At 39.7% G+C, this 12,997-nt stretch overlaps 1 protein-coding gene across 12 annotated transcripts in view; it reads right to left on the bottom strand.

Annotated features, from left to right (window-relative positions):
- The window catches only part of LOC121511094 (neurexin-1a), a 572,512-nt gene extending 559,949 nt beyond the window's left edge, over positions 1-12,563 (bottom strand). For all 12 annotated transcript variants that reach the window (XM_041789632.1, XM_041789633.1, XM_041789637.1 and 9 more), the window contains exons 1-2: positions 12,428-12,563; positions 9,730-11,061 (exon numbers count right to left, since the gene is read on the bottom strand). In XM_041789632.1, coding sequence (XP_041645566.1) covers positions 9,730-10,441 — 712 coding nt within the window. In that variant the 5' untranslated portion in view covers positions 10,442-11,061; positions 12,428-12,563. The remainder of the gene's footprint in view (positions 1-9,729; positions 11,062-12,427) is intronic.
- Between the last annotated feature and the right edge of the window lie 434 nt (positions 12,564-12,997).

Genomic DNA, 12,997 nt, shown 5'->3' with positions numbered 1-12,997 from the left:
CTCCACATATAAAGGGGAATAGGCCTAATTTCCAGAATGCATATTTTTTAAATGCATGCAAACTAATAACATAAACAAAAAAATAGCATAGTTTAGATAGTAATCTGGATGGTTTATTATTGAAATGAGAAATCCTGCTGCATTTGATCTAAGATCAGCAGCAGTAGCTTAGTCTGCAAGGACTTGCCACTCAAACAAGAAGGTTGCTGGAGAAGTCCTGGTTCACTTCCTGGTTGGAGTTGCCTATAGGGCTCAACAGTGTGGTTCTGGAAGCAAAAATCACATTCACTATCTCCAAAGCAGATTTGATTATTAGCCATGTTATCAGAGGTGTCCAAGCTGGACCGACCACAAGCCACCAGAGATTGTACATGCTCCTGTTGAAGACAAAAATGAGCAAGATATCAACCTTTTGAAGACAAACTTTATTCATGATCTCAGCCAAAGAAATACTACAATACCCACAATCCCTCAGTGTCACAGTAATAGCTCTGATTGGTGGGGTTTTCGGCTACCATGGACCAAGCCCATGCCCAAACTATGATATAACATTCATTTCAAATGTAAACACTACAATAAAGATAAGTGTAGAAGAGAGGTACGCATATGGTTTGAAAGCTTGTAAAGCGATCATTTATAACTAATGAAAATGATTCAAAATGGATTGTGGGATACGTAGTTCCTTTCTTCCAGTAAAGAAATAAGTACACAGTCTTGTACCGTTGCCTTCAAACGCTGTTTTTGTTCCAAATCTAATGATTCATAGTCATGAGTACTCATGTGGCCGGTGCTTGGTTCATGCATTAATAAAAGCGCTATAATGAGGATTTTACGAAATGTCTATGGGGGATTTGAATAAAAATCTCCCTTCCGGAAAAAGTGCACGGGCACTGTTGAGCTCTGTACTCAACTACCTTCAGCACAGGCAGTTTTGCATAGGCATAGGCCAGTGCTTCCTAAAGTTTGGGCTTCAAGAGGTCATTTCATACAATACTTGATTACAGGTCTTTGAAAAAAAAAATACAGCCAGAAGATTTAACTTTCATGTCATCTAAGAAGTCTTCATTGTGCCTGAGGGGCAATTCGCTTTGCAAGAGAAGTCCATACAAAACAAACATCATAAAAATGATGAGTTCAGACTTCTGATGGCAGAAGTCTAAACTCTGCATCGAGAGTGCTGAGGGTCTCCTAGGAGGACCTCTTCCCTCTGAGTGGCCCTCACTTGATAAACACGCGGCCAAGATTGTTCAAGTGAATGGCAACAGTCTTTCTGCAAAGTTAACAGCCAGATTTTGCTGAGGTGACTAAGCTGACAGATCATTGCTAAAGTTAAAACAGACTTAATTAATGATGGAGACTTTTAGCAATATGAATTCTTGTAATTATTCAACCTTATAATTTTTCATTTCGTCTGATGCACAAAGCCGATGTCACAGTTCAACTGGTGCTGAATTAACTGGGGACAGTTTATTAACAACTCCATTACGCCACTAGCTTCCCAATTATAACAATGTATCAGTGCCTGCAGAGGCATTAATGTCACTGAGCAGGCACATGTGGAGACACAAAGTATGTTAAAAGAGATATTATGAAAAACATACAGGTGACTTTGCAGATGCTTGATCAAAACAGAAGACTGTGCGGTTCATCTTTTTTTTTTCATTTTGTACTTTGTGGCCTGAAAATCACTCTCCTGGACATAATCGTTAACATATCTGAAAAATCAGCATTGCACTGAAATTCTCTGTTATTTGAATAAAATCATGGATTTAAATATGTATAGTCTCATGGTGTGGTTGTTGAAGGATTTTGGGGCCCCAGGAGATTTTCAGGTTTCAAATAGGGCCATGACATACTGATGGGAGGGCTGGTAAACTAGGTTTGCATCAAATCTGAGGTATAGATCTGAAAAAATAAACTGTGATGCATATTAGGAATGTAAATAATGTGCTCAAAGTGCATAAAAATAATAGATTTTAAATGTCAAACAAATTCCTTAAGGGGGACCCCTAGCTTCTAAAAACCCCTTCATCTTCATAACAAGCTTGTACTATTATCATAGTAAGGGTAAAATACATGGAAGTACCCATGTTTTACTGTAGAGCAGGGGCCACATCAGGCACCCAACAACATCCCATCCAGCCCTTGGAAGATTGTTAAATTCAGAAAATTTAAGAGAGATAAAATGCATTATTTTATCCTGGGCTTTTCATGCCTTTGTCATAAAAGAGGACTGTAGTTAGCATGGTAAACGTATACTTTAATGTCTTATCTTGATTAAAGCTGTGGTTTTTCACATCAATTATGCAGTTTCCCTTTCTGAGAATCTACACTGAAGCTCTGTGTTTTTGGTCAATCATGACACATCATATTAGTAAAAAACAAAAAAGAAACTCAGAAATGGACAATATGAGGGGTCCAGAAATTAATTATGTAGGTAATATATTTCAATTGCCCCCTTGTGGCTAGCAGCAGTATAGGTGAAAGGCACTGATCTCTAATGGCTAAAAGTTCTGATAATTTTTGAAGAACATAATAATTTTACAAGAATTTGTTAATCAGACCAAAATACTGATTATTGCTGTATTTAATTTCAATGTTCAGCCCCCACAGCATCTGCTAAGAAAATTCTGGCCATTGTGCAAATGGAGTTGATGACCCCCGCTGTAGTCACGGATATTAAAATCTATGATTCTGAATTGATTAGAAATGTCCAAAAATCATTATTTTAAACTTACTGTGTTTCATCCTGAGTACATTTTTTCACAGAGGCCAGTTTCAGCTCTGCATGTTGCACCATGTCCAACTTGCCTGGTACCCAAAGTTGCCGCTGAAGGAGTCTGCTCTGTAGCGAGGTGGCTTTGCTAAATGAGAGGAATTCCTTGAAATATGTTTGTTCATTACCTATGATTGTTTTGATCATAACTCTCCTCATATTAGTCTCAACATGGAGATTCCAGTTTATTTAAACAAACATCAGTAAGTCCTGTTTGTACTTGTGTGTATTTTCAGACCTGTGTGTGAGTAGCACACCTCTCCATCACTCTATTCTTCCCTCTGGGTTTAATAAAGTACATCTAATTAAAAATAAATACAAGAATTAAAGACTGCAGCTGTTTATTAAGAAATTTGCATAACTACAGCAGTATCAGAGCTTCCCTACACAGGCCTGATATCAGCTGAAATACTGCACATCATAGGAAAAGATGGCTGTCACTGATCAGTCATCATCCATTGTGCATCCGTATTACTGCTTCTTACTGATACAGTTTTATCCTTTAAATTTCCACTCCTCTTTACAGGAACAGCTCTACATTTTTCACCTTAGTGCAGAGAAAATGCCAAGTAGGCCCTTGTACTTTATAATACGCAAGTGGCAAAAAATAATAGCCAAATTGTGTTCCACAGGTTTTATTTTTGCTCTAATGTAATTTAGAGTATTATCCAAAAGGGACCGAGGCAACTGGGTGAAATAAATAACAGCAATAATGCAGTAAAAGAAGAGAGGCTGCCTTGAAAAGAGCAGGAAAGAGAAAACACCTCTTTTCAGGTGATATGTCAAAGTGCATTTCCTCCTGCTTGTAAATGTTGCATAGATTTTACAATGCAGCGTTTGTGCATTCTCACTGTTATGCAATAATCTAAATAAAATCATTAATTAATTTTTAATAATGAATTTCATTCATTTGGAACAGGTATCAATATGATCCGGGCCTTTAACTATTCTTCATCAGCACTGGTGTGCAGCAAAGATGGGGCTTGAAATTAAATTACAAATCATTTATCTAATTTCATATTTGATTCTAGCCAGAATGAAGCACTGATGCCTGTTTAATGCCATAGCAGTATAAATAGGAGTCCTAGACTTCCAATATTTAGAAAATTCTTGTTTTTAATTATCAAAAACTGCAGGCAAATGCTTGCATACTGTCCAAATTGCTCAAAACATTGGCAACGTTTGGACAAGAGGGTGAAGCTGGAAAGAGCTGCTGCTTTCTTTTTAGCTGAATTTTAGAAATAGAAACGGTTGCTGTTTTTTGTATAGTTAAGACTGTGGCTGAGTTTTTGGATAAAAATATGACTCAATAGATGTTTTATCTTGCTCAAGTTTTGGCATTATTCCAGCTTATTAAAACACCTTCCTCAGAACCCCGCTGGATCGCCAATGATCCCAAGCGGTAGCTCGTGCATTGTTTACAAAGCCTACCTTCTTGCCAATCTATGGATGGCTCCAGGCGTTTATACCTCTGCAGAACGTTTTTATCTAGGTCTTTATTCAGAGCTGTGGCACTACCAATCCGCATTGCTAAATCCATGATATTATTATTATTTACTAGGGTGTTTTGTGAGGATAAACTAACAGTCTTGCTATCACTCCTCAATTTTACCGCCAGAAGTACAAAACAAAAGCTTTATGTGAGTCTGTTCACCAATCATGATGCTCTAGTTTCTACTTCTGTTGTTTTCTTGGCGATGGCGACCAACCAGGGCCAGCCAAAGACAACAGACAAGATAGTTTTCTGCCAGTTTGAAAAAATACTCCTCTATGGCCCAAAAAAGAAAAGATGACTCCTAAATTGGTTTCATGTACATGATATGCACTGGAATACTAGTTTTACAGGGATAAATGATACTGACAGTTTTTGTTGTGTTTATTAGAAAGTAATTTTTTGCACCTGGTAGATAAGGTCTGTAGGAACTAAAGCAGATGTGAAACGGCTTGTTCATCATTGATCTGGGTGTGATTTGCATAAATATCTATGAGGTTCAATAGTAGTTTTGTTCTTACTTGGTCTGAAAAAATACATTTGTATAACTTTAATGTGCAGGGCTGATTTTCTACATGCACTTCTGGATAAAAGATACAGGTGGACTGAAAATTGTAAAAACTGGCTTGGAGTTCCCAGGGTTAAAACAATGTGATGGCATGAATTATTTCACATTATTTCGGTGTCATGCTGTTTTTTCTCCTTATTTTTGTTCCACAAACCAATCCCTCACTTACTGTGAGGCCTGCAATTGAGGCCTGCCTTTATTTGTCAAATCATGGGTCACCACAAGGCCAGTTAAAGGGTTTGGGCCTTAATTTGGGATGTGTTTTTAATGGGGTCATATCATTGATCAAAATGTGTCTGATTCAATATGTAAACTGTATGCTGATGACACTGTCATTACCACTCAGAATGTACTCCAGATCAAGCATTTTCTCTGATAGGACTTGCTTCAAACCGTGATTAGCATCATTTTTATAAATAAAAAATGTTTTCAAGCCTGACAAAACAAAGCCATGCTTTTTTAGAGTGCATAATCGAAGCCCCTGAAACCTAACCTCCACTTCTCAGCGTGCACAGATCGAGTCTGATTCAAGCTACAGATATCTTGATTTTGAAATCTATGAATCAGAATGAATACCACTTTTCTTTTCAATCTAAGAAATACTGGTTGTGGCCACCTTTATGTCTGTGCTGGTCAAAGCTGATGTTTCATACATGCAAGCCTCACTTCAGAGCTTACATGCTCTGAACTCTGTCTAGAAAGGAGCTCTGGGCTTAATCACTAATCTTAAAGCCTTCACCCATCACTGTTTATTGTATGAACATGCTGGATGGTCTTTGTCAACACTTAAACAATTATGTTTTCTTCCTTCTAACCTACATCCATCAGAAGAGTACAGGAACCATCACCGTCAGTCTCAGGACTGTTTCATACTGTCAAGTTCTAAAGGTCAGATCTGCACCGGGGAAAATGGCGTTTATAATTGCTGCTGCCTCTACTTGGAAAGAATTTAAAAAGGCCAAACACTTAATGAGCTGCTTTTACTGGAGGATTTACAAGTATGTTAAATGATCTTGGGGCAAATACATCTGACTGAACATCAAATACACTTCACACCTGTCAATGCAAATATCTAAGCGGTCGATCATATGGTGGCAACCACTACATTCAGGCATGTAGGCATGGTCAAGATGATCTGCTTAAGTTCAAAACAATCAGAAAAATGGCAAAGAAAGGTGATTTTAGACTTTGACTTTGTTGATGTCAGACTGATTGGACTAAGCACCATGCATGCCTGAGTTACACACAACTTCTGTTTTTTTGAAAGATAAGCAAATCTGGGGGCTCCACATTGCCACGCCCTTTGACTTTTGCACACAAGCCACACAATTTCATAATTCAGGTCCCTTTTATCTATCAAAATCCAGCTTGATTGCACGAACAGCCTCAGACAAGTTAATTACAAAGGAACCTTGGAAATGGCCAAAAAATACCAGATATTCCACTTCATTCAAAATGGCAGACTTCTTGTTGAGAATTCACCATGATGGTATTAAACTTTTTTGTGAGTCTTGTGAAGCTGAATTTGACTGCCAAATTTATTCTCTCTGAGGCTAACTGCCTTGAGTGGCTGGATTTTAAGCGTAGTTTAGGGGGCGAAAGTGAGCCAGTTCCCATCACCTGTGTACAAAACCAATAAAATATAGGTAGCACTTTATTTCAGTGGGCCCTTATTACCTCTGAATTCTATAGTAATCAGTGTTAAGTGTAATAATTTCTCAAGAATGAGGTCATAATTACCTAGTATTAAGTAAGCATTTTACAAACATTAACTCAGAATATGGTAAAATTAAGGACATATTCATCTAGGGATAGTATTTCAAATTCATTGTAAAATTTTGGCATTTCTCTGGTAATTAGCTTGTGGTTTACCCTTGACCATACCCCTCACCCTAACCTCCTGGGGCCATTAACCCCATGGGCTCTTTTTATGTTTAGAAGTATCCGTTTTATTTTGGATTTTTGTATTGGTATTATTAATAATATTTTAAAAAAATTAACCCAAATAAAGATAGGCACACTCATCACAGGAAACAGATAAATCAATAAGATTTTAAAGATATAAGAATTAACCTGCCTCCATGCACCAATGCTACTTAGCATCACTTTGTTCCAAACCTAACCCCCTAACCCTAACTGTCTCTAGTAAGTAGGTGGTGTTTTACCCCCGTCCTAACCCTTACCCTAACCCGGGTAATATTGTGACATTTCTGTGGTAAGTAGGTGGTGTTTTACCCTCACCCTGACCTTCTAACCCTAACCCGGGTAATATTGTGACATTTCTCTAGTAAGTAGGTGGTGTTTTACCCCCGCCCTAACCCTCTAACCATTACCCTTGTAATACTGATGCATTTCATGTGTAGGAGGGGGTGTTTTATCCTCATCCTAACCCTCTAACCCAAACCCTATAATGTTGTGTCATTTCCCTAGTAAGTAGGTGGTGTTTTTCTGTCATCCAAACCTTTTAACCCTTACCCTAATGCTCAGAATATTGTGGCATTTCTCTTGTAAGTATGTGGTGTTTTAGCAAGTAATTTCTTAGCAATGGGGTGAAATTTTCCACATAAATTTCTTGATAATTCCCAAGCAATGTCTTTATTTTTGTACACTAATTTAAAATCAGTCCTTCCTGAATTATTATCAAGTTAAAAGTTAGGGTTAGAGGGTTACTTTGAAATAGGAATCCTATTAGCTTAGTTGCAAGAGTTAGGGTTGGGGGAGAGTTTAGTCCCAGTGTGCAGGGCAAAGCAGTACAAAAACAGCCTTGTCTCTGCTGCTGTTGCAAGCTGTAGCCATATTTGCACACATTTATTCATTTCTTTATATATTTATTCCTACATTCAAGTCTTGCCCTGTTTCACTCTGGCATAATTAGCTTTATGCATTTGTTAATTTTTTAATTGATAATTGATTGGACGGTGCTTCACTCTCTTCTTATGCCTTGATTGATGGAACCTGGGGTACTTTCATATTTTATTTTTTCTTGTTTTTGCATGTTGTGTCATTTTCAGGGGTGGAGTAGGGGCTAGGGGTCAGGTTTTTAATAGGTTTTGAATGACCTTTACTCTCCCTGTTGTTTCCTTCATATTACTCCTGTCTTGTCATCTGTGTGCCATAATGGATGATACAATCTCACTGGCTGCAAAACAAATCTACCCATGGGTACAAATAAAGTAACTTAAACCAGGTTACCAGAGATTTACCACAATATTAGACTGAATTACTTGATAATTTATACACCATCACCAGGTAATTACTTCCATTATATTAACATATTTCCAAGTTATTACTCTGTAAAATGCATACTTATTACTAGGTAATTAACACCTTATCATTGACAAATTACTACATTTATTAGTATGAAATTACTTGGTAACTGGTAAATTGGTAAAGTGCTACCAAAATATCACATTTTTCACTAGGCCCCATACATTTTGGGGAGTTTCAAGACTTTTCACATATGTTAAAGCCTTCAAATATGAAAAGAGTTTGCAGAATAAAATCATGAATAATCCCTACAATTTCTAGGGGGTCCTCAGCACCGTCAGTGGTCTGGCCCTGATAATAACATTCAGAAGATTTACAGTATATAATGCTGCCTAACATCTAAAGCCTGTTAGCGAACTTGAGCAACATTTATTCATTCTGTCAGTGTATGAGGTTTGTAGAGGCCCTCAGCATCCTCCCTGTTGTATTCACACCATTAAAAATTTCTGAGTGCAGCATAAAACCAAACACAGCCTGCACAGAATGTGGAGGACTTATTAATTAGTAGTATTTTCTATTTGCCTCGATGACTAATGACAATCAGATGGGAATATCTAGTAATGCAGTAGTAAGTTATCCTACGCTGGCCTAATGAGCGTATTGTTAATAAAAGATTTATCTGCTTGAATAAAGACACACGAGCAAATGAAATGCAATGGAAATTAGACACGGCCTATATTCACAGTAGCCTATATGTTTCAGTGAGCCCAGAAGTCCGAGAGTATGTGAACAAACCTTAAAAATAGATCTGGAAAAACAACACATACACTCACACCCCTCCCCCACCGACACTCGGCCTGACCAACAAACCTGCTCCTCCCCGACACAGCAGCAACCTGCCAATCTGTGGGAAGCTCTGCACTGAATACCCTGAATACTGATACACTTTCATTACAAACAACACCAGGGAGGAGAGGAAAAAGTCAGAGCGACACTCTTCTCACTACCTCAAAGAACCCCGTGTTCTCTTTGTGTATTGATTAGCTGGGTTGCTAGCGCTTTTATTCTCCTGCTGATTTGTTCTTATCAGTACGAATTATTAAATGAATACAGAGCACAGTGCAGGGGGAAGATGTGGAACAGCAATTGTGCATTCTTCTGTCAGTTTTTGCAGAATTATATCCTAATTATGGGTCGTAATTCTGTGTGATTAATGGCAATCCCTACTAATATTTGGGCTCCCTTCTGTTGCCAGATACATACATGTGTTAGGCGCTCTTTCATCAGATAAATTCAGTGATATCATTCATGTTGACTAGTCTAACTTGTGCATGTTTACTCCTGCTTTTGCATTCCAAGTAAGCCATTGGAGATGATGTTTCATAGGTCAACCAATCCCCACGGACGTGCTCGATACGAATGGAAGACACCTTTGGGGATGAAGAACACCTGCATGTTTTGCTAATGAGGCCTTGCAGGAGATCATTCACAAACAAATGTATTGCAGATCAATTACACACATGAGACTTAAGTAAACATATGGCTTTAGCTGAACAGAGGAAGGGAATGCATTAATTTAAGGCTGATGCTTATTACAAAAGGGGGCTTTAATGCAGTCCATATTGCAGCTGACTGGAAAGGCTACAGAGAGGACGTGTCGTACCAACCAGAAACCAGATGTCTTACCTTCACTGCAGTCTTTTCCCTGGAAGCCTGTCTGAGAGCAGTCACATGTTGGTTCATTGTTAATTAAACTGCAGACTCCTCCATTTAAGCACATGTTGGCTGTACCGCAGAGGTCCTGTAAGACTCCGTCACCATTGATCATCTCAGACTCCGTGTTGTTGACCTTTATGTCCGTTATCCATCCAGCGAAAGGCGGCTGATCCTTGACCACAGCTGACGTCAGTCGTAACGCCACAGATCGTAACTCCGGAGGTATTCCACCAACAAACAAATGGCTGAAAACAGTCATATCCCGTCTTTTGGACCTCACTTCCACCCATTTTGTCTCACCGTCCACCGTTAGGGTTGTGTTCTTAAAGTTTCTCCATATTGTAACGGCGTGCCACTGGCTGTCGTTGACCGCCGTGTCAGAGAGGACGGTGGCGGGCTCGGCGCAGAAGATCGAGAAACGAAGGCTGAGTTTACCGTTCAGAATGAGAAGTTCTAAAAAGTCACAGAATCCCTCATCGTCGAAGTAAACTAGCAGCCCGTGGGAACTCTTAGTCTTCATATTGAAGCTCATTTCACTCTCACAACAGGCATTCCACACTGGAAATCTAGCCCACTGTCCCTCAGCACCTGTAAATTCTAGACAAGTGCCCATCTCTAGAGAGCAACAAATGAGCAGCCCAACCCACATGATATGGGCGCCATGCAGCTTTTGTAAAAGCATCTTGGATTCAAAAGGTAGGTGGAGAGGGTCTTATAGGGCTGAATTTATTGGCAGATGTCTTTGTTTGACTGTACGAGAGTACAAGTATCTGACTGTCTACATGGGTGAATAAGAGCAAACTGATGCATTGTAAGAGAAAAGATCAAATCTGATCATATGTTTGCATTTGAAAAGGCTTGGCCGACACTATATCCCTGGAGCAAATACCATTACCTGACACTGTCCAGGCCGCGCGCCAAACCTCTCACTGTTGGCGCCAAAATAGTTTGAACAGTTTAAAGGTCCTCTCTGCCATGGCTATTTAGAGAAAAGTGACAAGGAATCAAATATCCATTGGGCACACTTGGTCTAATTTATGTAATTATGGAGCAGTCCCTTCTGGTGCCAGTTAGAGTGTGCACGGTTTCACTTGAGTCGAAATGGCAGCTTTAATCTTCATGTTCATGCCAACATTCTTTGGCGGGTAACTGGAAGCCTTGCTCAGGGCTTTTCACCCAGCATCCTCTGTAGCAATGAGAGAAAAAAAAGCCATATGGAGCCACGCTGGCTGATAAGCTCAGCAAAAGAAGCAGTCTGTCTGTCTGTCTGTCTGTCAAGGTGGTCCTCAGTCCCAAAGCCCTCTGCAAAAGAAAAGCAAATTTAATACAGTATCAGCATTTTCACTGGATCCATTTCCAAATCCACTTTGGCCACAGCTTTAATCAAAAGTCCGAGTTAATACTGAGATTAAGGCAGAAGCACGGCCAATCAGGCAGTTATACCCAGAAAGGCCTTTGTCACAATAAACACAGGGTGTATCATTACATTAATACCATCAGGGCTTTCCAGGAAGCTCACAGCAGCACTGGGCAGACATGAATCCTCGCATTACAACATCTCAGTGCATCAGAAACAGCCTTTTAACATGCATTCATGCAACACAACAGACAATCATGTTAATTATAACGCGCCTGCATAATTAATCACATCACCTCGCGTCAATAAACAGTTCCTGCAGATGATTTCAATCACACCAAAGTCAGAAAATGGTCGCAAACTCTCCTTTTTTTTAAAGCAAAAACACTTTTCCCTGACCTCATTGCAACTTCTGCAGCCGTGAATGACCATTATCAGCAGCATACCGATTTACACTATTGTTTTTTTTTTCGATGGATAACCCTCCCTTGAAGACCCACCATGAGAAAAAGTGCGTCATTTGATTCACAATGGTTCGTTTGTGTAAGGCGAACCAGCCGGGCAGCCTGCTGGGTCTCAGTCAGACTCCAAAACCACAATATCTGCCTCGTCACAATTTTTCATTCAGACTGTGAGACGGGGTCTGCTTTTACACCCAAACTCAAATTGCGTAAAAATATCCAAAAATCGTCGCAATTAGTTTGCATTCCAAAAAAGAAAGAACGAGGATTGGTTTACTTCGGCACTGCACTTTAAACAAGCCGTAACATCCTCTCCATGATCAGCGTTTGAAGACGAGAGAGAGGTTCATATCATTACAACGCTTCATCTAACACACTGAATAATCATGAGTAGAATTTGTCAGTCTATTGTGCCAAAACGGGATATCCTCTCATCAATAACATGCCCCATACCTTAACATCTTCCCCTGGACGGCAGCTGGAAAGCGCGCACTATTATTATCATATTGCGCTTCTAAGCCTCTAACTGCGGGTTTAAGACGCCAACAACTATAAAAATCAATGCAAAATAAGATGAGATGCATTATTTTACCTTTACGCGTCAACTTTACTCGTACGGGACCTTAATAGTTGGCACAAGAGGGAAAATGCGATTCATTCACGATCTGAGCTCCTGAGAGCAACGACAGCCCGAAATTTTTAAGAGCCTGTACCTCAAATCCAAACAGGCGAAACATTCACATGCTTTCAAGTGAATCACAGCATCAGCGAGAGAGGGAAAAATATGGAGAGATGGGTCCACTTTCACTCTTACTCCACTATAAACCTCACAGAGTGGTGCAAAAATTACCTTAAATATCCCGTCCTCCAAGTTTGCTCCTTCTCCAAACAAATCACAACTAAAGAGGAAAGCAAGAAAAGCCGGATGCAGCCGTTATGGAGGCGCGCGCGGAGTCAAAATCCTTGTATCTTTGAGGAGGAGAAGGTGCAATCTGGTCTCCCTGTTGAGCTTATCCAGCGACTGTCAGGAGCCACAGACAGAGCGTATCACGTGTCTCCCAGTGATGTCTACCGGGGAGGGGCTGAATGCAGTACCTTGGACAGCGCCTCTGCCTCCACGAGCATCCATCCACGGTCATTTATGGCACAGACAACTTTGGAGATAAGGCTTGTAAAACTGCTGGGATTGATTCATTGATCGCACTAAAGACACAGGCAGGCAGGCAGAGGATGTTAAGGTTCACTTTGGGAAGCGTCTGTCTTTTGTTCTAGTTTGTGTGTATTATCTTACAGATCGATTGTGCTGAATTACTGCAACCGATCAGACTCAGTCACTCATAAAAAAGGAGAGAACATTTAAACAGCCCACTTACAGTTCTCTCTTCACAGATTGAGATACACCTGAATGGTTTAATAGCTC

This window comes from Cheilinus undulatus, linkage group 6, assembly GCF_018320785.1.
Source record: "Cheilinus undulatus linkage group 6, ASM1832078v1, whole genome shotgun sequence".
NCBI classification, from domain to species: domain Eukaryota; kingdom Metazoa; phylum Chordata; class Actinopteri; order Labriformes; family Labridae; genus Cheilinus; species Cheilinus undulatus.
The sequence above is the reverse complement of the archived record's forward strand: the minus strand, read 5'-3'. Positions and strand labels throughout refer to the sequence as shown.